The sequence below is a fragment of the Chrysemys picta genome, chromosome 3, assembly GCF_011386835.1.
Source record: "Chrysemys picta bellii isolate R12L10 chromosome 3, ASM1138683v2, whole genome shotgun sequence".
Classification (NCBI taxonomy): Eukaryota; Metazoa; Chordata; order Testudines; family Emydidae; genus Chrysemys; species Chrysemys picta.
In genome coordinates, this window is record NC_088793.1 from 81,381,986 (window position 1) to 81,408,302 (window position 26,317).

Below are 26,317 nucleotides of genomic sequence, written 5' to 3' on the forward strand. Positions count from 1 at the left end.
TATGAATTCTTTCATTTCCTCATGGGCTTTTCTATGGTGCTCATCATCACTATAGTATTTGAGTGTTTCAGAAACATTAATTTATCTTCACAAGACACCTGCAAAGTGAGGGGGATGGTATTATTCTCCATTTTACTGATGAAGAAGTGAGGCATAGAGAGATTAAGGTAAAAAACATCCACTAGTTCTGGGTACCAAATTCAGATGTCATGGGCATCTGATTTTTCAGACTACTTAACATCATAGATCACTTTATATATATTCAAGCAAAGCTCCTAATGACTTCAGTTGCAGTTGTGAGTGCTCAGCATTTCTGCAAATCAGGCCCCACAGTCTCAAGTTGGGCACCCAAAAAACGAGGAATACACAATTAATGGCCACCTGTGAAAAGCTTGGTTTAAGTAACTTGCTTAGCTTCCTACAGGAACTCAGTGTCAGAGACAAGGACAGAATCCAGTTCTCCAGGATAGCGTTTGTGACGGGTTGGATCACAGAAACCTCCTTGGGAACTGCCAACTGATGTGCCAAGACTACTTCGGCCCCTGCTTTCCCTGCCAGCTTGGGACTCCAGCACCCTGTCTTATTGAGCCAGACACACCTGCCTGCTCCAACGCAGACCCAGGGTCTGAACCACGTACCCCAAAGCTGCAGACTTAACTGAAAGCAACTTAAGAAGTGTTACTGTCTTTAACACTCAGATGCCCAACTCCCAATGGGGTCCAAACCCCAAATAAATCCATTTTACCCTGGATAAAGCTTATACAGGGTAAACTCATAAATTGTTTGCCCTCTAAAATACTGATAGAGAGATATGCACAGCTGTTCCCCCCCCCCCCCAGGTATTATGCATACTCTGGGTTAATTAATAAGTAAAAAGTGATTTTATTAAGTACAGAAAGTAGGATTTAAGTGGTTCCAAGTAATAGCGGACAGAACAAAGTGAATTACCAAGCAAAATAAAATAGAATACTCAAGTCTATGTCTAATACAGTAAGAAATGGAATACAGATAAAAATCTCACCCTCAGAAAAGTTCCAGTAAGCTTCCTTTTACAGACTAGTCTCCTTCTAGTCTGGGTCCAGCAATCACTCACACCTCCTGTAGTTATTGTCCTTTGTTCCAGTTTCTTTTCATCCTTGGGGGTGGAGAGGCTATCTCTTTAGCCAGCTGAAGACAAAATGGAGGGGTCTCCCATGGGCTTAAATAGACTTTCCCTTGTGGGTGGACACCTCTTCTTCTCTCCTATGCAAAATCCAGCTCCAAGATGGAGTTTTGGAGTCATATGGGCAAGTCACATGTCCATGCATGACTCCGTTTTTACAGTCAGCAGCCATTGCTTACCTGCTACCTTGAACATCCTCATGTAGACTTCTTATGTGGATTGGAGCCTTCCAAGATCCATTGTCCCTTAAGTGCTTCTTGATTGGGAACTTAATTTGCACATTCCTTTCTCAAGAAGCTGACCAAATGCTTTACAAAGGCTACTTAAAAATCAAGCAAGTACACAGCCAATATTCATAACATCAAATACAGAAATGATACATGCATATAAATAGGATTAATAGATTCAGTAGATCATAACCTTTACAGAGATAGGTTACATGGCATATGTAGCATAAAACGTATTCCAGCTATGTCATATATACATTCATAAGCATATTTCCATAAAGCCTTATGGGGGGCACCGTCACAGCAATCATCTACCTTACTCATGTCCTTTCTTTTCCTGCAATCACCACCTTCTTCACAATAACCCTTCCAACTTCTGCAATAAATGAGATACAGGTCCTACAGACAACAGTCTCCTTCACTACATTTCCTAACTTGTGAAAGATTGCTTAACTTTACATATTTTAAAATATTTTAATATAGTATTGTCTGTAATTTCCTGGGGTTTTTTTTTAAGGCAACCTGAACCACCATACCCCTCCCCCCGCCCAATTCCACCTGTAGCATCATATTGGTGCCCACATGGGTAATTAGCATGGGTGGAACTTTTAGATCCATTGCACAGTCTTCTGCCACTTGAGATACCAGAATAACTGGTACAATATTATTTTGCCATCCTTTGTTATTGTGGACCAATATTAAAAGAGGATCAAACACTTTAAAAGAACAGTTTATTTATTTAGGAAGTTTTAACAAGTTTACAAATCCTTATGTAAATATCAGAAACAAAAGAACCATTACAACAGTTGACTTTTGTTTAAAGAGACATTATAGTGGAATATAGTCATCAGATCTTTCTATTTAACAGAATGTTACCATATTACAGCTCAAACATCATTACAATGCCTATAGTATGTTATTTCTAGTGATTTTATTAAGTTGAGTGAAATCTCAATATACACATATTTAACAGACCAGGTATGTCTATTAAATGTTAATATTGGAAAAAATTGGACAGGTGTGCTGGATTTTTTTGCAGGTGAATGTACTTTGAGGACTGTATAAAAAGTAACATAATATCTAAACATCTATCTATCTATCCTCTGTCTATTTTGCTGGGTACATAATTGGAGTGTTATTTTTCTATAACCACAACCTCCCACGGTTGGACTATTTTTCTTTTTCCAGTGAGAGGCTACCATTAGCTGAGCAGGTACAGGCAGATGAGAGACTTAATTCTTCATTTCCTCTTGTGTGACCATTTCCGCTAGGAAGCCCTGGGTGGATTACCAATGGTAATAAATATCCAAATAAATATTTGTGATATTTGGTTACAGATTGCATCACAATACTCTCTAATGAGCGGACATACCTACTCTATATGCATAAAAATGTCCTCTTTCACCATCATTTCTCCAATATTTATCCCTATTCAATCTATCTATATATTTTTAACCTGACTGGAGTGAGGTACCATTAAAAGAGTATCTTAAAGAAATTTTCCTTTATTGTGCTACAGACTGAGATTGGTGGTCCTCTTTTCCATGTCAAACCATATTTCTCTGGGGTAAATTGTCTATCCACATCCCTTTCCTAGCATGCAATATATGGACACTTTTTCGTTAGGAAAGCTGTCTCCAAAAACTGATACAAATTAGTTACAATTGTTGTTTGTTTGTTTTCTAATTGACCAGACACCATTGCTTCTGTTAAATTTAGCTTTCTCTATAAAACAGTGTGAACCCAAGTGCCTGGAGGGGCCACACTGAGAACGTTTACTCAGGGCAAACTGCAAGGAATAAGGCAGACAATCCCCCAAACTGGTGGTTTATTCTATAATTAGATTCACCAAGCCAGAAGTCAAACAGCTTCTGTAATATCACACTAGTTACCAAGAAGCCAAAATACAGCCCCCTTTAAGCAATTAAGCCTTTGGCTCCCACAGACAGCCAAGTCTAATATAGTGAAAGAGTACTGAAAACTTTATTCGCCATACTTAAAGTTCTACCAATTCCAAAGACCAGACACATTGCTCACCAGGTCAATGAATATTTCAGATCTTACCCAAATGCATGCTTACAGCTAATCCTTATTAACTAAATCTACGATTTATTAATAAAAAAGAAAGTTATATATAGTTAAGAGATAAAATAAAAATGTATGTAAAGTCCTTAGGTCAGTTTCATTGCAGAGATAGTGAGGCGGCTGATTTGTAAAAGTCTTTCTGGAATCGATTTAAAAGGTTATACTCCAATAGGCAGTCCAGGTGCAGAGTTGGTTCAAATCCTTCCATGAAAATTCCAGGGTGGATCCAGAGTAAACCTGGAGACCTCAGTCTTAGGGCTTAGAATTTCCCTGTTAAAATTTAAGCAGATCTGAGATAAAAAAGATCAGGCCTAAGGCTTTCTTTATAGTTCTCTAACAGGCTGATAGCCTCTTGATAGCAATTGTCACAGCAGGGCCTTCCTCCAATGAAGAATAGGTAATGTATATTGCTTCTTTGAAGCTAATATTCTGTTTCCTATGCAAACACAGGTAACTAGTTGTATTAATTAACAAATGGCAATTAACAATTCAAACTATCAAGGCAGTTTATTATGACTTAGACAATTAAATTAAAGACATGTAAATAACATTATTAATTCCTACAGTATCTTACATCTTTGAGTCAATAGAATACAGTAATGAATCATTAAAAGACAGGAATAATATTTTAGCATCTACAAGCTGATTAGAGCACATTGTTAAACTTCTAACAAGATATAGGCAAACAGAGACAAATGCAATTAGCATTCACTCTTGATTCTCTAACACTACCAGCAAACATGTTAAAGATTCAAGTCCAGTACACTTCTTTGAAATGCACATAAATGTAGATTGTCTTGATTACATTTCAATGCCTCCTGTTAAGTTGTTATGGGTCCCACATAAGTTGACCAGTCTGTCAGTGTCACAATTTCCCAAATTTTGAAGCTCTCTAGTTTACAATTTGGGTTAAGATCTGGATTATTTGCAAGGGAGAAACCCATACTTTTGCCAATGTGTTTCACAAATATTTCACAGAGGAATGGTGAGACTCAAAAATCTTGGGTTCCTGCCCAGGTTCCATAGGAGAGTTTTCTCTAATGAGCACAGACTCGTCTGCTTGTTCCCCTGATCCTTGATCCCCCTCTGTGTCATCCACTGGACTCTCCCTGTCTAATGCCTGCCTCTTCCCCTCCAGCTCCCCAGCTCTTTTTCCCAGTCCCATTTTCCTTGCCTAACCCGTCTCAATTGCGACTCCTTTGGCTTCTCATTCCAGGCCCAGTCTCCTTGCCTAGCCAGTCTTAGTCTCCTCCTCTGGGCTTGCTGTCTGAGTCCCAATCTCCCCCCAAATCACGGTGTTTCCCCCTCCTCCAACCACTCCCCATCTCCTTGCCCACCCAGCCCCAATTTCTCCCCCTCCCAGTTCCTCATCCAATCAGTCTGTCCCCTCCCACCATACTGTTTCCCAGTCACTCTCATCCAATCTTAGTCACTCCCACACACCATCCGTGCCTCCTTGTCCCAGTCTCTTTTCCCAGCCAGTGCCAGTTCTTCCTCTGCAACCCAGCTCCTTGTCAGAACTTTCTTTCCTCCCCTTTGCCTCCATTCCTTTCCAGGACCTAGTCAGATTCCTTCATCAGTCAGTCTCAATGTCCCCCTAATGCTCCTCTGATCTCAGTGAGCTCAGCATTCCCCACCCTCAGCCAACTGGCTTCCAGTCCCCCACCCCATTTCCCTTATGAGCTCCCAGTCCCCTCACCCAACCAGTTCCAAACTTTCCTTCTCCTCCAACCAGTTCTTGCCTCCCCTCCCTTTGGCTCCCAGTCAGTGTCCCACTCCACTTCCCAGTCACAGTTTATCTTCCTCCAGTCCCAGGTCTCACCAGAATCCTTATCCTAATCTACTCCTTTCCCTCCCCCCAGTCTGACTTTTGTCCCCGCTGCGTTCAAATCAGACAGCTTCCTCTTTCCAGTGTCCTGGGTGCCAGCAGTGTGGTGACTGAGAGCACAAGAGAGACAAGCTCCTTGCTCTCAGTTCTGGTGCCTAGCACCACATTCTGGAGCAGTTATTAGGGAAAGTCCCCACCACTCTATGGGAAAGGTGCATGTGCAGTCTGGCCAGCACTAGGAGCTGTGAGAGGCTCAGACATGATCAGTGAGGATGGTATATTTGGAAATGTTAGCTGTTAATCTGTAGCAAGTTTCTACTAAGCATGTGCAAACTGTGGCCTTGGCTACACTTGGGGATAGCGCTGTGAAGCGCAAGTGTAGTCGCGCCGCCAGTGCTGCGAGAGCTCTCTCGCAGCGCTGCAAGTACTCCACCTCTCTGAGGGGAATAGCTTGCAGCGCTGCGAGCGAGCGTGCAGTGCTGCAGGCGCTGATTACACTGGTGCTTTATAGCGCTGCACTCACTGTGCTCGGGGGGGTGCGTTTTCACACCCCTGAGCGCAGCAAGTTGCAGCACTGTACAGCGCCAATGTAGCCAAGGCCTGAGAGTTTACAAAGGCTTATAACATGACCAAATTTAGGTGGATTTTCAGCAGGATAGCAAAATGCACATACCTGACACAACGGTTACCCACTGCCAAATTTCAAGAACCTGCTCCAAAGCACAAGGATTCTAGAACTTTTCACAGAAAAAGTCTTAAGTATTTTTAACATGGGCAAAACAACATATTTTTTCCTGGTCTCGTTTTCAGAAATGGCTGAAATTTTCAAAAAAAAAAGAAAAGAAAAAGAAAAAAATCAGCCTGAGACAGACACCTACCATGGAAAATTTCAGCCCAAACAATTAAACATTGGTGCTGCCAGTCCAACCCATAATGAATAACATATATTAGTATCACTCATAAAAACAAGAATTGTACTGAATCAGAATATTTTTAGGCTGGGGGGCGGCTGAGGTTTTCTGACAAAGGGTCCCCTGTTCTTTGCAAATAACTTTCACCTCAGACCTGACAAACTCACTACATCAAACACATGCCTTGCAGGGTATTTATAAAGAGTAGCATGTGAGGTATCCACAGAAAGTTTGTAACTTATCAAGACTCGTAATCATGGTGAGATGTATGTACAGGCAATATTTAAAGAAAAATGTATCTATATTAAAAGTATGCTTTAGAGTCTTGGACTAAAAGTTAGTCACCAGTGGACAATATGTCTTGGTGATGGACCATTCACACAGGAGGGAATTGTAACCCCTACCTATTTAGCAAGTGATGTAATGGAAGGCTCAATTGTCTAGTCTTGCTGATCCCCAAGACCATCTATAGAAAACCACCAGAAAGAACTGCAAACAATCAAAACCACTTGGAGGTAAAAAAGGAACATTACAACAGACAGAGATTTGCCCTGTCTATGAATAAAGACAAAACATGGTTTCAGTATAACAGATTCTTTGGATTCTTTGACTGAAGAGACATCGTGGGAAGTAGAGACATTCTCATGAAAAACTAGATCCTGGTTCCTGTGAAGCCAGCCAGCTCTGCAACACACTGCACTTTAGATAGAAAAGGTAACTATCAATAACTGTAGACATAAGTTTGCATTTTATTATTTATTTTGTATAATAACCATTTGTTTCTGCCACTACCTCTTGTTTCTAGGTAACTCTCCAATCTTTCTTAAATAAATCTATTTTTGTTTTATTATAAGTGCTCACAAGTGCTGTGTTATAAAAGAGCGGCAGTTTAAGGTAAAACTAGCAAACTTGGGCACACTGCTCCTTTGGGGCAGAGGATCTGAGAGTAGTCAGTGTCAGGGCCTGGAAATCACAGGGAAATGATTCAAAGGGACTCGGGGACTGTGATGGCACTACTGTTAATCTGCAAGGCAAAGACAAGGCTGGCATAGCCCAGAGGAGAGTGCTTGAGAGGCTGGTGGTGTTAGGGAACTGACACCCAACTAGGCACAGGCAAGACTCCCTCACACTAGAGGCAAGATATAGCAAGGTGATTTACAGCCCTCAATGCCCTGAGAACCATCACAGGGGGCAGTAAGGGACAGGCAAGTTGGGAGTTGGGGAGGATGCTGAAAGGGAAGAAATACCGGTATAATGAGGATCGGAAGGCTGAGAGGAGACATGTATGAACATAAAATATCAGGCAGCATGAGGCTGTGGGTACAAAGGAAGCACCTGGATGGTTGCAGCATGAAACCACTGGGGAAATGGAAGAAACTCTGAGAAAGGCTTGAGTAGCCACTGGGAGAGGGACATGAAGGTATCCATGGTTGGTGGCAGAAACAGCCCAGGAGGGTGGATGGTGTCCTGAAAGAAACTTTACCTAGGCCAGAAGCCTGGGAAATTCAGTCCACAGGAGTCTCTAGAAAACCTGGCAGTTTCTTATTCACAGTTTCAAGGGCAAGTGGCATGTGTAACAATATATGATACTCCATAGTTAGAGGTACCATTAGAAAATAGAAAATGAAATAATTTATCAGATGTTTCACTTTTCTTTTACCAGAGTGGCAAGGGCTCCCATAAACTTCACTAGAAAAATGTCACATTTAAATGGGTTGAAGCAGTCTCATGAACACTACAGCATTTGGTTTTGATAGGAGCACAACAGAGAGGGACTCTATGTTATCTTTTAAATAGAACATGCAACTTCACAAGCTAAAAGTGCTTCTGTATTTATTTTTCCAAAATGTCAAAGCTGCCCATTCTTTTTCCACCAGCAACAACAACTCATTGATTGTAGTGAAAATATTATGCTTTGGGAAAATGCATAAACTGTGTAATCCACACAGAAATTGACAAAGGCTCAGGAATGAAACCCTATGAATGAGCATGGTGGGTCAAAGCTGGGGAATGGAACTTGCAAGTGGAAGGAATGCTCAGAGACATCAGGGAGAACGACTGTGCAAACATGTTGTCACCCCTCTGCCAAGTGGTTGTAATGTTGAGACCTTAGAGCATTCAGTTTGTTGTCGGAAGAGAAATCAGTGATACGGAGTCTGGGTATTTTCTTAGTGTAACTTGTTTTACTTACACTATATACACCAATACTTCAACAGAGGTGGTCAGAAGTGCCACGCAGGCAAATCCCTCTTTCAAAAATCTCAGCCCAAATCCCAATGCCCAATTCCCAGGAAGCAACTCTACTCCTGGTGTTGACTCTAGCTAGAGAGATTAAGGTGGAGAGCAAACTCCCTTGCTGTTTACGGCAGTTTCGAGAAAGAACCTGCACCCCACAACTAAAAAAATATGGCATTTCTTCAAAGACTATATGTTGCTCACACCCTAAGAAAAGCAACTTGTAAGACTTAGTGTAATAGCACCATTTGATGACTTTTATGTTGAGCTCTAAGAATGGAACCCTAGCCACAAGAAAAGCAGGAATTTGTGATGGCAGCTTAGTGGGCAAAATGTTTGAAGAGCTGAAAATGGTACAGTATGTTGTGGAACTATACAGCACAGGCTGAGCTCATGTAACAGAACTTTGTGATCAGCATGTAGTACCAATTCAAAAGGAATTGAAAGCTATACATTGTAAATATAGCAACCTCTTACTGGAACCTCATGGCTGCAATGCATGTATAGAGACCTGGGAATAGAATTCTGACTAGACAGCATGTTCAGAGACTCAAGACTTAAATCCCAAACATGGGTGGGCCATTGGAGACTCAGTAAAGGAACTCTGTGTGAGATCTGAAAATAGAACCTTATGAGCAGGGCAAGTACGCCAAAACTACCAGTGGAACCCTACACATACCATGCACAAGGGCCCAGGAATGAGACTCTGCAAAAAGGCAACTTGTTCTGAGACCCACTTTTTCACTCTAATTTGAACTGTGGTAGTGGCACATAATAAGAGCTAGGAATGGTATGCTGTGAGCAGGTAGGTCAAGACTGAGGAAAAGAATTTTGGAAGTAGGTGATGGATTCAGAGACCTCAGCATGCAACATTGTCACCATGAACGATGTGATGAGAGTTGGAAACATCTCATGCACAGAACAGACCAGGTACTAGAACTAAAACTCTGGAATGTGTGGGCTGGGTCAAGACCTGGAAATCTGGAAGTGAACAATATGCTGAGACCCAGAAATGACAACCTGGTCAAGAGCTGGGCATAGAACCTTATGTGTAGCACAAGCCAAGACACAAGATTGGAGCTGTGCAAGTGACTGGCACATTTAAAGACCCAGGAATGCAAGTGGGTTGAACATACTGAGTGGTGAAGTCAGATCAAACCAAAACATGGAAGCCTGAGTGTGCAGAAAATACTGAGACCTGGAAATGGAGCCCTGTGACTACTAGACAGAAACCTGGACATGGACTGTTGAGACAATGGGGTGCCTGCAAACTCTTGGAGAAAAGGTTGTTGTGATGTCAGGCACATTCAGAGAGAGGGGTGGATCTCTCTATGCAAGGCATGTTTTGGCCCTGTAGGATAGGGCCTTCTGTGACCTGATCAGACAGAACCCTGTGCCCCTAGAACACCTTCTTACCCTGGGGGGCAGAACATGGGATTGCCTTGTTTAGTTTCTGATGGCCGCTCAAGGCTGGGGGCACCATCAGAGACCTTGGGCTTGGTGACAAAACCTTATGATGTAGTTACTGGGTGTTGTGTAGACCATGGGATGGAGTGGGGCACAGCCTGGAGAGAGGCTTGAACTGTCTCCGGGAAAACCTGGGGTTGGGTGGTCTCCCTCCGGAGGGCAAGGGCAGGGAGCTGGAAGGTCTCAGCCTCGAGGGAAGGCGGGAAAGGGAACCCAGCGCTGGCCACCCCTTCCGGAGGGCAGGGGGAGAAGCCCTGCGTGCTGCACAGCCCGAGCAGGGGCGGGGCACGAGCTGCTGAAGGGGGACCAGTGGGGTCGCGGCCTCGGTGCCGGTTTCAGGCTGGGAGCCTGCCTAGGAGCGAACGTGTCAGACCTAGCGGGGGCAGGCTCAGGCGGGGCGGGCGGGTAGCGCCCTGCGTGGACCGGTCCCAGGCCCGAGGCTGGGGGGGGGGGGGGAGACACCCTCGTACGAGCCGAGTCCCCCCGGGAAGTGTCCCCCGCCTGTGGAAGTGACTGGCGCTCGGGCTTCAACCTGCCGCGCCCCCTGGTGCAGCCAGGGCGGGCCGGGCAGGTGCACGCCTGCAGCGGCGTGACCCAGCGTTGGAGCGGTAACGGGCTGCTGCGTCCCTGCCCAGCCATCCAGCCGCCGCCGCCGCTGCTCTGCCACAGGCGGGGAGCGTGAGCGCCGCTTCCCTCCCCCGCCGCCGCCAGCCCCGCTCCGCCTCCGCCGCCCCGCAGCGCCTTAGGAAGCCAAGCGCCACCCGCTGCCCCCCAGCCCCGCACCAGCGCCCACCCGCCCGCGTAGCCCAGCGACCATGGCCCCCGGGAGGTAAGCGAGCTCCAGTCACTGCTCCTTCGCCGTCCGTGCCGCGCCGGGTCCCGCCCGCCCGCTGCCAGCGCCGCAGCTGGCACCTGCCCGGCACCTTTCCCGCGGAGTCCGCGCGCCCTGCACAGATGCACTGGGGAGGCGCCTTCGTTTCCCCTGCAGGGAAAGTTGCTTCCCGCTGCCCGAGCGCCCCTTTATTTCTCCCCAGTGTTGCCATTGAGATGCTGCTGCCGTGGCGGGTGTACTTCCGGGTTCACACCTTCCACCCCCCCTTCTCCGAGGGCTGCGGTTACCCTGGAGAAGATCAGACGCCTCGGAACCCAGCGGCAAAGTTGCGGCTTCCCCTGGGGGAGGGGAGAGAGTGTCTTGCATGTGATATTACAAATAACAATAATAAAAGGATCGAGAGACAAGAGCCGAGCCTCCGTGGCATGCAATCCCGGTGTCACCCCGGGGTGCGCGAGGGAGAGCCCAGCGCTCGCATGGTGCATCTGCAAAGCGATGGGCTGCTCCAGGTGTGAGCACAAAGGGATTGCATTAACTTGCTCCGGTCAAGGTACAGGTTGGGATGCCCGCAGGTGAAACTGCGCCCGTTCGACGCCAGGGGGCGTCCCGTGCTCTTGGGATCCCTCCACTCCCTGCCTTTGCCCCCTGATAGCAAAGAGATCTTTGTATTTGTAGCCTACCAAGGAAACAATCTTGCACTGACAGTGTGTGTGTGAGTGTGTGTGTGTGTTTGGGGGGGGGGGGAAGACGCAGAGGCACAAACAAATTAGGACTTTGGAGGAGCGGAGGAGAACGATCTTGGAGCTTGAGCTGTTGCAAAAGGAAAACGAAGGAGGAAAGTAGATGGACAACTACATTGTGTTTGCCAATCGGTGCGTCGGCTTTAAACTGACTAGAGAGCAGAGGATGCAGCTGCCTTGTACGGATTTGTGCCCCAAAGGACTGTTTTTTAATTGCACCTTGGTAACTATTCCTGCCCTTTAGTGCTTTTTTGTGTATGAGTGTGGGCGTGGGGGGATGCTATGCATAAGATCAAATAGTAATTCCGTGTCCTCTTTACGGGGGGTTTAAATGTAAGTAATGGTAAGGCCGCCATTTTGAATTGTTTCATGCAACAGAATGAAATCTTAGGTCGATCTCTGTGATTCCTTGCATTTTCCCCTCGGTGTTTTCTATAAATGGCTCCTAATGGTGCTGTGTTTAGTTGGGGTCTTTTTATAGTAAACTTAAAAACAAAACCCATGTAGTACTGTGCTGTTCTCCCGTGAAGTTGTCCTGTTGATGGCATGTAATGTAAGGGAAAACAAATAAATGTCTTTAAACTATGTAGTTTCTGTTTTCTGGTTTCAAACACTGATAGAAATCTGGCTATGTCAATTTGATTTATGAATATAGACTAGAATGGCTGGCTTTAGAACTATTTTCAGAAGTATATATTTCTCTTTTAGCAATGTAAAATTGAATTCCATCCTGGTCCAGGAAATATTTTGTATTTAATTTCTTGTTTTGAGTTATATTTTTATTGACATTGTAATTAAGCACATGGTATTTTAGTCATCTGATTTGGCAGAAAAATCAGTCAATTCAAACCCTGCATGTATATGCATAAAAGATCAGAAAACATAACTATACACTTAATGTTGCTATTTAGTCCAAGCTCTTTTAAAAGCATAAGACTAGTATATTTCAAATAGTGTAATATTCTAAAGTAAGTTTTAGAGGAAGAAAGGTTTAACACTTGGTTGAGTTATCTATTTTAATGTGTTAACATTAGATAGATCACCTAGAAAAGATGCTATGCATTTAATTGATAATCACTTTCCTGAGTGTACTTACTTGATATCTACTTAGTCTCATATTGTAGTATAAATGAATGAAATAGTAATACAGATTAGCAACTTTTGCTGAAGGATTTAGGCATATTACTTATGTAAACAGTATTAGATTAAAAAAGCCATTAACTAATATTCTAGTTATAGTCCGTTTTGGAACTTCACATTTTCTGTGCATACACTATCTAACTACATCTACAGCAAAGCATCTGTTATCATCAGTATTAGCTACTCTTAAGAAAATAAGAATTGTAGCTATAGTTTTATAATAGTCTAAATTGTTTTCAACATTTTAATTTAATGAAGCATCCATCAAATAATTTATATTAAACTTTAAACAACCATTTAGAGTTAGATTGATACTGGATTGTACAGTAAACCATATAGGAAATGGACATTTCATTTTTAAAGGTGTAAAGATGATACATTATTTATTGGGGGAAATATTCTGCCATTCACTTCTTTGAAAATTATTCACAGGCTATGCAGTTAAACTGTAGTCTTCTGAAAGATTGACTATTGTACAGCAAGAAAGATCACTAAAATCTGGAATATATATATCTCAAATTTATTAATAAGTATACCAAGAAGCCAAGTTTTCTTTGTTCTCATGAAACTATGTAACACAAAATAGCAAAGTAATGGTTACTTATAACCAGACTGTTTAGTACATATTTAAAAACAGCTGTAGTAGAAAATACAAGATTGCATGAAGAAATGAGCTATCAAACTTATGTTTATAAAATGAATGCTGCAAGGGAGATAATTTGAAAAAAAATCTTACCAGAAATCAAGAGTAAAGTCAATGTAGGAGACACATTAGCTGACATGTATTAGAAACTTCAGGAGATAGGAGAGAAATAATTAAAATTTCATATATCTAGGCCCAAATCTTCACTGTCTAAACCCTTGCTAGGATGCAGTGATAAGTCACAAGCAGTGTTTCAGATCACATTCTCCAAGCATAAAGATGACTTAATAAGGCTTAGGCTCTTAAAGGTTCCTTTTTTCATTTTGAAGTAGCTTTTTGTTTGCATTATAGTTAAACAATATGATTTATAATGTGATCTTGGGGAGGGAGAGAGAAAGACCTACCAGATGATTCTCCTATTACAATATGTCTGGATAGAAGATAGCTTCTAAAGGAACCATTTTTCCTCCACAATGAGCCTAAAAACCATACATTGTGAGGCATGACTGTTAATTTGTTAATCAGAATAATAAGATTCCAGTTCTCAAGTATAACTAAAATTCACACTATTTATAGCTGGCAGATGTACTTTATAAAGCCAGCTGTATTTCGAAAATATGAGGGTACATGCCTTTATGGAGTAGCTCCTCCTATGACATGATACTGTATGATGTCGCTGACCGGAGTGCTGAATCAAGACAGCCATGTTGATCACTACTAAATCCAACTGAAAAACACATCCTGAAGTTCTGTGGAGGTTCAAATACAAGAATAACTATAGTAAGTTTTTTCTTTATTATCTTATTTTTACATCATTCATTCACTAAGTGTAGTAGGCAGATAAATGCTGTCTCAAGGAAGCTTTTTCCAGTGAATTGTATTAGTTTGGTATTGAATGAGTATAGGAAAATCAATTAGATCAATACTATGGCACTCTCTTGTTTTGAAAATGGTTCTTTACCACCATAAAGACACTTTAAGCCATCTTACATAAAAATAAAGCCTAATTCAAAAAAAAAATCACATTTTTGAGTCAAACAATTTTTAGATCTAAGTTTGCTATTAGCCATTTTTAAACACAGTTTCAGATTGTGAAAGGGTATTTTGAGAGCTAAGATCCAAGCATATGATTAGTGAATTAAAAAAAAAATCAATGATGATATAGACAAAGTCCATGTAATTGCATATACCCATTAACAACAACAACAAAAGATATGAGCATGAGGTTTTTGTTAAAGAGTTAAAATTTGGAGGAGCCAAGCAGTCTATAGGAGAATCTCCTAAAAATTTATTTTGTGTTCCAATATCTCTGATAGGAAGAGCTCTTTCTTACATAAAGCATTTTGTGGACTAGTTCATGATGTATGTTATTTCAAAAACAGTTGTATAATAAAAAAGCAAAATAGTTTTAATTTCCTACTCTTTTTGATACAAAAGTGGTAAAAATTTAAACACAGGACTTTTTGACATACTGCTTCTAAAAATAGAACGACTTGATATGCAGGATCCTCAAATTAAAGGTCAAAGGTGACAAACCAAGACAAAGGTCATGCAGCTCATTTTCAAGCAATCAGTTTCTAGTTTTTTCATGGCTGAACAAAAGCTTAATTATACAGGAAAAAATAAAAGAGGCCTGTAATGTTAACTGATCAATTTTCACAATGAAATAGAGAGAGATTTACAGAATTTCCCAAATAGTGTACATTCTCAACTATGTTTCTTAATACTGAATTTATGCTGACTTTTATAGAAATATGTATGTACATGTTTAGGTTTAAACACTAAAATTTCTTCCTTAATTTAGTATTTTACCATCTCTAACTGGTCGAGATGCTAGTAGTATGTACAATTGGGAATCTGTAGGATGGAATGCAGTCTTTTTCTAAATAGTATATGGTAAATTTCTTAGGTTGCCAAAACATATATGTTCATTTATGTTCATTCATATATATTTAATGTTTGCTTTAAACAAAATTCTAAAATTGAAGACCATGTATTCTGACAGTGGTGTGTTTGTAGATACACACTAGGTTAAAAATAATCTCCTTCCCCTCCAAAAAAAATCTATCCAGAATAAATGGCTCTCTATATCAATAGCTAGTTGCTATCAATGAAACGGCTTCTATTTTTTTTAATCGATTTTATTTTGTTTGAAGAAACCTTGTTATTATTTTATTACATGTAGTGTTGTGTTCTGCTCCCCCACTACCTTTCAGAAAGGTGTGGTTTTTTTGTTTTTGTTTTTAACTACAATTACATTTTAAAATGCTCTTATATCTCTGTGTGTGTATGCATGCTATTTAGGACAGTTATTTTTAATAATTTAATCCTGTTAAATGCATCTTACATCTATCTATCATCACTATCTATGTTACTAACAGTACTTCAATGCATAAAAGGTTTTTTAGTCTGGCCACAACATACATATATAGATTGTTAAACTGGTGTTGAAAATATTTGCACGCTGAGCATTATTTTTGTAACTCAACACTGACACTGATTTGTTTAGTAATATTTTAGATGTTCTACCACTATTGTACATACTTCATAATAAATTCTTGCATGTGCAATCATTTTTGTAAGAAAATAAAATTCAAGATGACAATTTCTAATCTCCAAGAATTTAATATCAGTGATACCATTCTGTATTCTCATTTTAAATTAATAAACTATTTCAACTAAAACAGACAAGAACTACCATTGCATTATTTTGTTCAATAACTTCTTTTAAACAATGACTCAGCAGGAATGATTATTATATGGAACTATTTTCTTTTACAATTAGGAAAATTTTGCATACTCTGAACTGTTTATGCTGCATTACCCACACTTATGTGAAAAGAAAATGTCAATATTAGATTGACATTAGTGCTGTAAGCACTGTCTTTTGACAAACCACACATTATACCATTTTACTTTTAATATGTTTTCTTTAGCTTGGTTGCTTTATTCCTGGTAAATTCCTAATATTCACACCAAAAAGAAGACCTATGAAGGAGCTGAATTTAAGCTTGTGAATCTGTTAGACTCCTAAATGATAATTCACTAATAATAATTACAGAAAAAACTTGGTGTTTTACAGATAAATGGCCTGTATAAAAGCAACAAAAGTAGTGTTTTTTTGAGTAGTGTGGGGCGCAAAGGATGTAGCAGAGGTGAAGTGTTAACTCCACGAAGAGTAAATATTAATTTGCAGTACAACAATGAACTTAGAAATGCTTCTTTAGAATCTACAACCAATCATGCTGAAACTTTTACAGAAGTATATGAATTTTTTTAAACATATAGAATATTTTTCAAGTAAAAAGTAGTGCAATACATATAGAATAGCAATTTCATCCACTGAAGTAGTTTTAACATGGTTACGTTCAAATTGGCAAAAAGTGCTTTTTATTACCTGATTGCAAATTATACGTTATGCAGTTTACAGTTTCATTTTATTTATAGATCCATATTCTAATTTTGGCTTAATAATTATATTTACATTGCGGCTCTGTTGAGTTTAGGGAAAGGTTACAAACACAGATTTAGAATTATATTCAGTGTGATGTTCATATCTCATTTATACTGTAGAGGACAAATCCAATGTAGTGTCACTATGTGGAATGGAAGGGTTGTACAAGCTAAAAGCTGAATAATTTTAAATTTACAATATTGCCATAACAGCTCTTATTTGACACACATCTTTCCAACATTTATTAAGCATTATTTCATTTGTGAGCAAATATTATTCTTAACGATGGCTTCAAAATGAATATAAACCACAGGTTTAAGATACATTTACATTTGTTTAACTTTTTAATAATTTGAATACAAATTAAACCAATGATCATAAGTAGGCTTTTCAGAATTAGATTTTTTTTATAACTGATGGATAATATTTATTTTTAACTTTTTTTTCCCAATTGTTATCTATTTAAGTTTTCATAGTTGCAGGAAACTATGGGGGTGTCTGAGAATTAATAATAGTAGATGCTGAGATTTAAAAAGTTAAAGCTGTATAACTGATTCAATCAAATTCTGATAAATTCTCAAGAAGCATTTTTTCTTACTCTGCCTATCTGTAAATTTTGATTGTCAGTAGAAATAGTTTTTCGTTGGTTTGTGTGTGTGTGTGTGTATGGTGAAATCACTGTTGACATTTGCCAATAAAAATCTAATAATTCAAATCCTAGTAATAAACTATGCAAAATATCTAATAAATTTGGATTTTCTTATTTGTTTCAGTCACGATTACTCAACTTATTGTCAACAAAAGAACAATATTAGCTACTTCTGGAGATAATCACTTTGAAAGCTAGTTCAGTCCCATTAAAAGAAGGTGTATTTATAAGTTCATTTGCTTAAGACAATGCAAATTACTCTAAATTTGGACAAATTAGCTTTAAATTACCGGTACTATTTTACATGCTAGCTGTAAATTTGAATGAAATGCTCAACATATGACAAGTAAATAAGAGACTAAATAATTGCTTTTCAAAATATTTTATGTTTAGACATATTTCTGTACCCTTGAAAAATAAAATTGGTTACAATCGTATGAAAATATGGTCACTATTCTGTGTTACGGAATTTTTTTAAATATACAAAATATTTTCTACTTAAGATATTTTTCATATTCTTCTAAATACAGAACATCTAAAATAGATAATATGGATTAAGAACAATCTCACTAAAAGGGAATGAGAAATGATTTTATCCAATTGTTTTTCTTTATTATACCATTATTGTCACTTTAATCATATGCACTAAAGTTACATTTTTATTTAATAGTAAAGTTTTAGCCTCGTTGATCTGGGGGTCAAAGCACACCATTTAAAAGAAACTAAAAATTAAATTGAATGGTGGTATTTCACTTTTAAGAGTCAAACGCTGGTCCTATTGGAGTCAGTGGCTCCTATTGGAGTTAGTGGCAGACTCCACACCATTGAGGTCAATGGAGCTAGTTATTCCCAATTTACATTGCTTACATTACTAGAACAGTTCAGAGTCTTGACGTCAATGGGAGCAGATTTTGTTCTTATGTGCTCCTGTTCCAACTGAAATCAAATGGGAGTCTAGTAACTGATTGAATGGGAGCAGAACTGGGCCCGCTGGTTATCAGAAATGCCTACATTATTGTGTACCACATAGTCCATCTTTACTCCTTTCATATGTCAGCAAAACATATCTAGAGAATATCACCAAGCTATTTATATTGTTAACCACAAAGGGTAATCAATTTAACACATAACAAAAGAGTCAAAGGTTCAAATCAGTAAAGAAAGATTAAACCTCTGTTTGCTGATCATTAAAACACAAAACAAAACCAAGTCAGTTTGAAGGATTTTATTAAAAAAAGTGTTTCAAGGTGAATTCTTGAATTTAGAAGATAATTAAAAGGAGTTACTTTTCCCACACCTGCTTTATCACTTCACTTCCTAAAAATGTTTAGTGCAATGCTCACAGTCTTTTGATTGGAAGAAAATTGTGAACAAAATTACACAATGTGTGTAATTAAACAAGAAAATGAAATCTAGATTAATAATTTCAGAAGAGAATTATTCACAGGAATTGTGTTGTATCCTTAGCAAATTATACAATATAGGTAAGCCATTGGTTTGAGGATGTGGATCAGTTCCAGTATTATTCTATATCTTTTATTTCCAAACTTTGTCAGATGTTTTGGATTTTACAGAATGCAATTCAATTTCTTTGGTATATTTTAAATTGATTTCTGTATCTTACTTAATGAAATATTAAAAGAAAGTAAGGGATACAATACCAGAAACCTTTAAAAAAACATTTTAATGAGCTTTAGACCCATCACTTAGGATTTTGGTTTAAAACTATTGATATTTCTAAAAATTCATAAACATGTTAGTATTGTTAAGTGTCAAGTAATTTGTTTGATTTAACATTCCTCTGCGGCATTTGCAACTAAGATAGTGCAGTATGTTGCTAGTGCATTCAATCAGAAGTTGAAGTGACTATAAACAAAAATAAACTGATTAGTCTGTGTTACTGTCCAGCAGCTGAATGAAGTGCAAAAGGTAAAGCATACACTATATATATTACTTTAAAAAAAAAAGTTCACAATTTTTAAACAAAATGGTTTGTTACCATAAGGTCTTTTTTTTTTTTTTTTTTTTTTTTAAAGAGTACCTGGCATTTTCTCTTAAATACTACAAGTTGTTTATTTTTAGGTGTTCACAATTTATCTAATTCAGTTTCTATGACAGGTATACCTGAAATCCTTAAAAAAAAAATCCATCCTAGATAAGAGTTATACATAGAAAATAAAGGAATGTTGTATCTTTTTCTGCCCCATATGATATTTGCTCACTCGTTAGTAGTAACTTTTTATTATTGTATATTTTACTTTTGTGTTTTGATGTATTTTATAACTGTTTTAAACAATATAATATTAATAAAATATTGAGTCCACTCTTCCTCACAATAAAATCAATGTCCAAATTATGAGAGATTTCAATGGAGGCAGGAGCAGGCTCATTGTCTTAAATTTTTGTTCTAGCTAATCTCTGAAATAGAGCAAACAACTTTCTATGTAAACAGGCAAACTATAAATACCTGATTTTCTACCCTATACTATATATGCAGTTTTTATATGGCAGTAAAATTGTTTAAATTAACCCTCTGCATTATCTGAAATCCAAAACACTGTATAATTTTGCTGTCATTGAGAATTTTGGGGAAAAATGAATGACTAGAGGCATACTGTTGCCTTTCACTGTCCAATATGAATGAATTGCCAAAAATAAACAAACAGTAAGTGGCAGAAAACACCCCCTCAAATTATTGTAGGTGTTATCTGTAACAAAAGTAAAGATTATTTCATAGGTATAATTTATAACTTTATCTTTCACTCTACTTGAGTAGGTTTGATTTCCTGTTCTGTGATGATTGCATGGTATCTTCAAATATCACTTTATTCCTAGAACTAGTTTCCACTCAGACATATTATGATTAAATGCCTATAGACATTGAATCAGGCTTTTAAAGCAAATAATAATTTCTCTCCAAAACCCTCTTACTAAGCTTAATTATTATATAATCCTTGATTAGTATTTATTAAATGATATTAGCAATGATGAAGCCTATTTAAATATAAATCTCAATTTCAGCACAAGCTGATCCCAATTTGCTTGAAATGTTTATATTGAAGTGTAGGAAAATACTAACCTATCACTGTTACCATTAGCTGCTTTAGGGCCCAAACCTGCTCCCATTTAAATCAGTGACTAAATTCCTATTGGCTTCAGTATGATGCAGTAGAATAGATGACAACTAGTTTTTTGTTTAAACTATACAGTTTTAAGAATTAATTTAATAGAATTAAGATGTTCAGACTTTTGAAGTTCATTTTATAAGCTAGCATTTCTTACAATTATATGTCAGGACTTCTATATCCTATTAAGAAACAATTAATACCAAGTCTTTTAGAACAGTTACATCCCATTTACTTTCTGTATAATAATCTATTATGATGCTTATGCTATCAACATATTTATGTACATGATGTTTACAAATACATTGAATGAAGTGACAAAAACAAGGGCTTTTTTTTTTTTTTTAAATCCTATCTAATTTTCAGGATGTACCAATCTCTGTAGTGGGCTGTAGTCCATGAAAGCTTATGCTCTAATAAATTTGTTAGTCTCTAAGGTGCCACAAGTACTCCTGTTCTTCTTTTTGCAGATACAGACTAACACGGCTGCTACTCTGAAATCTGTAGTTACTGCAATTCTTAATATATTTCTTTTCTAAAGTACTTTATTTTGAATCCTCCCATAAACTAAACCACATCACTTGTCAAAGCCAGGAAAGGATCTCTTACTCTGTTTGCATATTTCATTATGCTGCATAAATAATGTAGCTAAATCCGAGACAAAAGCCACACAGCTGCAGGTTGGCAGAAGAGACAAGTAAAAACAGGGATTGGGCTGTAATAGTTGAAGGTGTAAAAGGAAGATTAGGTTTAATATTGAATTTATATACCGCTCTACTGGAAAACAAAACTTGCTATAGATCATCACAAAAAGAAAAACCGGAGACCAGTTGTTAGTGTTATTGCACTGCAAGGAAAAACAAGCTGGCTATCACCTTTTCTAGTTGCTGATGTTGTATAGAAGTGGGGTTAACTAGAGGATAAGAAGTTAATATACAGAAATTTGATTCTCACTTGTCTTTGGCTGTTCACACAGTGAGAGAAGGAAGGTGGAGTTTCCACATTTGTAGGAAAAGGCCAGAATCAACAGTCAGGACATGCTCTCCAATTGCAAAAAATCTCCATTTTCTTTAAAGGCAGAAGAGATTTAAGTTCACATCCCAAAACAACAACAACATGAAGTGGTTTATTTGCTTTGGATGGGTCTTACTTAAAGTAGAGTGTATAAAAATCAGGTAGAGGGAGACAAAAGGACATAGGCTGGTAGCAGGTGAGTTTGTGCATGTTCAAATCTATTCATCTTCCTTGCTCTAAACAATCTGCACAGCCTGAGCAACAAGATTACTCTAAGCACAGTGGCTTTCCTTGGGTGCCTCTTACTATCTACTATACATGACATTTTTGCTGGCATTATTATGATATAAAATCAGATATCAGATATGGTCCACTGCTCAATCGGCAGTGGACCATAAATACACCTACCACCAGCAAAGCCATATTGTGTGTTGGTCTCTGATCAAATATTTTTTGTTAGTTTATTGAGACTTTGTAAGTATTGGTTTAAAATGCAAATTATTGTCTGGGATTTTACTAGTATTAAAGGGAAGGCATTTTCCTACTGATACTCTTAGGTTGATACTAGGCCCTATAATGTTTAGTACAATTTGACCAAACATTTATTACAAGATACTTCCTTTGAAGTATATGTAAAGACACAAACTGATTTTTTTTTATGATTTAAAGTGTACAATTTAAGCATAGCAAAGCCAACAACCACTAGTACTTGAGTTACCTATTGCGATGAAATATTGATAAGTGAAAACAACACCTTGCAGTATCCAGCAAATCCGTTTATTTTGTCTACTTCCTCATTAACTTTTATAAGAAGACTATTAATGGGGCAATGACTTTAAAGAATGGAGAAGGCCCCCCCCTCTTTTTTTTTTTTTGGTAACAGGCTGATTGTTACCTTTTGGTTATCTAATTGTGGTTCTGATGAGCTAGGTAAGTCGCAAACAGTTAAAAAGTTTACAGGTCACTTCACAGAGTCAAAGCCCTGGCATTTTATGGCCTTCTAATGAGCCGTTAAACTGGAGAAGAGGTAATTAAATACGGTGCTCTGGTACAATTTGCTGGCTAGTACTGACTTCAACTCTCTGATTTTAGGTTCCTCAGAAGACGATGAGGTCATTCAAGAAGGTCTCCTCAGGCCCAGGTCAGTCTTTTTTTTCTGTAAAGTCATAGAATATCAGGGTTGGAAGGGACCTCAGGAGGTCATCTAGTCCAACTCCTAAGTCTTATATGGCTGACTTTTCATATATGATTGGGGAATTGGTATTTGATAATTACTTTATGCCTCCCACTCCCACAACAGAATGGACAGTAATGAACCTAAATTTCTGTCTGGAAAAGTGCCATTAGACTCGAAGAAAGAATCTCATTCATTTTTCTCCAAGGTTTGACTTTGGAATTCTTAATTGATCTGACCATTTGTAGATGGATTTTTTTTTCTGGGCTGGAGGCAAAAAGACAGTGTACAATGTTTATTCCCAGGTGTCATCCTGTGAGCTTAAATAATGGATTTAAAGACATCTTGAAATACATTACAGAATTACTCTTAGGGATGGCTGTGACACACCATAGTTCTTCTAACAGGTAGTGTTATTAATGATTTAAAAACGAAGTAGTTTTAAGTATAACAAACATATCAGCAAGTAAAAGGTCAGTGCCCATCTTTTAGCGATATTAAATTGATTTTTAATGCAGCAGCAATGTAAACACGTTATCCTGCACAGTCCTCACATTCATAGACAATTCCTACCTACATCTATTTTTGAGGCAGTACTATACGTTGCCAAACACTTTCCTTGGCATATGCAACTAAAAAAAAAAAAAAGCCTCAAAGTTCACTGATCTGTCAGGTTTCGTTAGGCAGTATCTATTGATTTTATTCCCTGGAAGCTGCGCTAACAAATCCGGTATTTCACTTTGCAAATGGTCACCTGGGAAAACTCATTGCCCACCTACTCTCCCTACAGGAGCACCCGCTGTTCCCATTTTGGTTACCCATTTGTCCGCTGCCTGGATCCTTAGAACATGTATTTACAATAGCCGCGTCAGGAAAAGGGGTGCTTGTATTCGGTTGCTTACCTTGGTTTCAAGGGTTTGCGTAGTTGTATGCAGCCTGTGCCCAGCCCTGTTCGGGCTCTGTAGTGTTGTTGGGTGCTCTCCTGCTGCCCACTGAAGTTTAGTGGTTTTGGCTCTGTTCCAGTTGCTACTTTTTTTTTTGTTAGGCGCATGCCTGTTAGGGATCTGTAAGGTGCTCCTGACGTCACTCAGACTAGCAAATAAAAGGGTCGGGGGTGCTCTGGCGCTCTCCTTTATCCCCCTCCCCGAGGCGCTGAACACATGCCGCTGAGTGAGGTTTATGCAGCCCAGTGGCACAATGCGCTGGGAAATCCGGGCGTGCTTAATCACGAGCTACATCTTGTGCTTAAGGCAATGGCTTTGGTCAGATATAGCCGTTCAGAATAGTCAGTGGGCAACAGGCGTCCATAGCATCCAGTTTCTCTGTACAATAGAGAGCTGCGTATGTATTTATATGCCCCACATAATACAAACCCACCTTCAGATTATACCTCCATCTAGGGCCCGATCCTGCTCCCTTCGGGGGTGTCGCTGTTGACTGCAGATGGGGGCAGGGCTTGTCCCATAATCTCTATAGCAATATATTGTAGTATGTGCACGTGCCGTTGCTAAAATGGGTAACGGAGACTGGTGTGTCTACCTGCTCAGTGGGCGGGACAGTCTTAAACACACACAGTCGCTCGCTCTCAACCCGAAGTTTGCTGCCATTGCTATGAAGTTTGAAAAAGCAATATGAGCTTTGAGAAGCAGCTGCAGTCTTTAATTCCTAGGCTTCTCTTCCTTTCCTTCGTTCCCGAAATGAAATTTAGGGAAGCATATACAATGTCTCCTTATGTGGCATCTATTTTGAATTTTTTTGACAGTGAAATGCAAGTGGTCTTACAACAGCGGGAGTCTTCAGTAGGGCTGGTTTTCCAAATATAACCACATTTTCCGCAAATTACTGATGTGGCGCCTCCTTAAATCTAACCATGGAAGCAATCCTTATCAGTTGCAAATCCACAGCTGAAAAACTGCTAACGTACACGAGGCCACCGCCTGCAGTGAGTTCTAGAAGGGCTCTCAATGTCCTAATGCCCTTGGATTACATCTAGGATTAGAGCAGTGTCGGGTATTGTAATAATGCCTCTCCAAACCGTCAGAGTTACAGGCAAAAATGCAGAGTGCACTGTTAGCTATTCCGGAATGTTTACAGTATCACTTTATCAACATTCATTTTATTTTTTTTTACTATCAAATATTTTAAATCACCTATTTTAAACCTTCCTCCCCCAAACTCTGACTATTAATTCAAACACCACCACCTATGGACGTAAAAAATAAAATATAGGCTTTAAGATCTGGAATATTTTAGTCAGGAATGAAGAGAAAATAGTGGTTCATAAATATTTGTTAACATATTCAAAGTTCAGACTTAAAATAAACATTAGGTATATTCCAAGTTCAGCTTGAGATGTGACACATCCTTTAAAAACATTCATTCATCAAGTTTTTATATACCTCACTATTTTCCACTGCAGTGTGACGTCAATTTTCTATAACAACGTGTTCAAAATACAACTGGCTGGAAAACTACCCATTTTTATGATTGAATTAAGTATTTAATAACTTTTGGAAAACAATGGAAATATTTAATAGTCCGTTAAATTAATCGATAATTAACAATACAATAATTAAAACGTGTAAATAATGAAGGTATTGGCATAAAATGTTAGTAACTTAATATTCAAACATATGTATACAAGTGTATGTTTGAATTTTTCGTTGTTTATACTTATGGAGAGAACAATTCAATCGCAACGAGGTTTATTTAATTTAAATTTTAAAATAAGTCTAAGAAGCATCTTCGGTTAAGAAGTATAAGCTTTCCCCCCCACAGTATAAGAAAAACTTAAGGTGGGGAGAAAAAATGATGTTATAACACTAACACTAACACACACACACACACACCAATCATTTACAGGTGTTAACTTTTATAGTCGGGACATCGGAGTCTTCGAAAGGGGTAAGGAAATCACCGTAAACAACAGTGAAATGGGGAAAGAAAGATAGATTCCCCTTTTTTAAAGAAGTGTTTTATTCATTGGAACCGCTTTAGCTGATTTAGGGCATTGTTACATTTCCTCTCGCTGTTTTTCTACACACAGCCCAGGGCTCCTGACATTAGGGAGGCTAAGGAGGAATCTTCAAAGCTGAAGGAACAAGTAAAATTGGCAGAGCTACCTAGATCCAACGGGACAGGCAGTCTTTGCAACAAAGACAGCCAGCCGGCTTGAAGTATTCGTTGTATTGCAGGTCAATAATGGAAAGTGGTCGCCGTGGTGGGATTATATAGGTAATAATTGGGATCGTCACATAATCAAGATTTGAATATGAAAAGCAGCCATACCAAACGGTCTTGCATTTCAAATTAATGCATGGAATGCATTAATGATCCTAGAAAACTCCCCTGGAAAAACTAACACTGAGGCTAAAAAAAAAAAAAAAAAAGTGCGTGTGAGAATGGAGATCACTGCGCTGGCCCCGCTTATAGTGAACGCTGGGGTGCAGAGGAGACCAGGCTACAGCGGAACCCCCTGACCAGGCTGCAGCAGAGAAGGATCCGCAGGCCAATTTTGGCGCCTGCGTTGCAGGTGAGACCATAGGCTGGAAGAGCCTTTGCATCAGCTGATTTTTCTCTCTTGCCTTCCCACGCCGTGATCTGACCCCCTTGCAACTCCTCTGATGAAACA

At 38.8% G+C, this 26,317-nt stretch overlaps 1 protein-coding gene and 1 long non-coding RNA gene across 5 annotated transcripts in view; one reads left to right on the top strand and one right to left on the bottom strand.

Annotated features, from left to right (window-relative positions):
* Positions 1 to 918: 918 nt before the first annotated feature.
* Positions 919 to 24,569, bottom strand: LOC135982289 (uncharacterized). Its single transcript, XR_010599562.1, has 3 exons — positions 23,589 to 24,569; positions 13,902 to 14,019; positions 919 to 3,744 (listed from the first exon to the last, which is right to left on the bottom strand). It is a non-coding gene; the product is annotated as an uncharacterized LOC135982289 (long non-coding RNA).
* LIN28B (lin-28 homolog B) overlaps positions 10,556 to 26,317 on the top strand; it is a 130,573-nt gene continuing 114,811 nt past the window's right edge. For 2 of the 4 annotated variants that reach the window (XM_065588269.1, XM_065588270.1), the window contains exons 1-2: positions 10,556 to 10,744; positions 22,605 to 22,653. In XM_065588269.1, coding sequence (XP_065444341.1) covers positions 22,620 to 22,653 — 34 coding nt within the window. In that variant the 5' untranslated portion in view covers positions 10,556 to 10,744; positions 22,605 to 22,619. Of the gene's footprint in view, positions 10,745 to 11,476; positions 11,711 to 22,604; positions 22,654 to 26,317 lie in introns of those variants that run through there. The other 2 variants (XM_005287706.4, XM_042857652.2) reach the window with 1 other exon arrangement.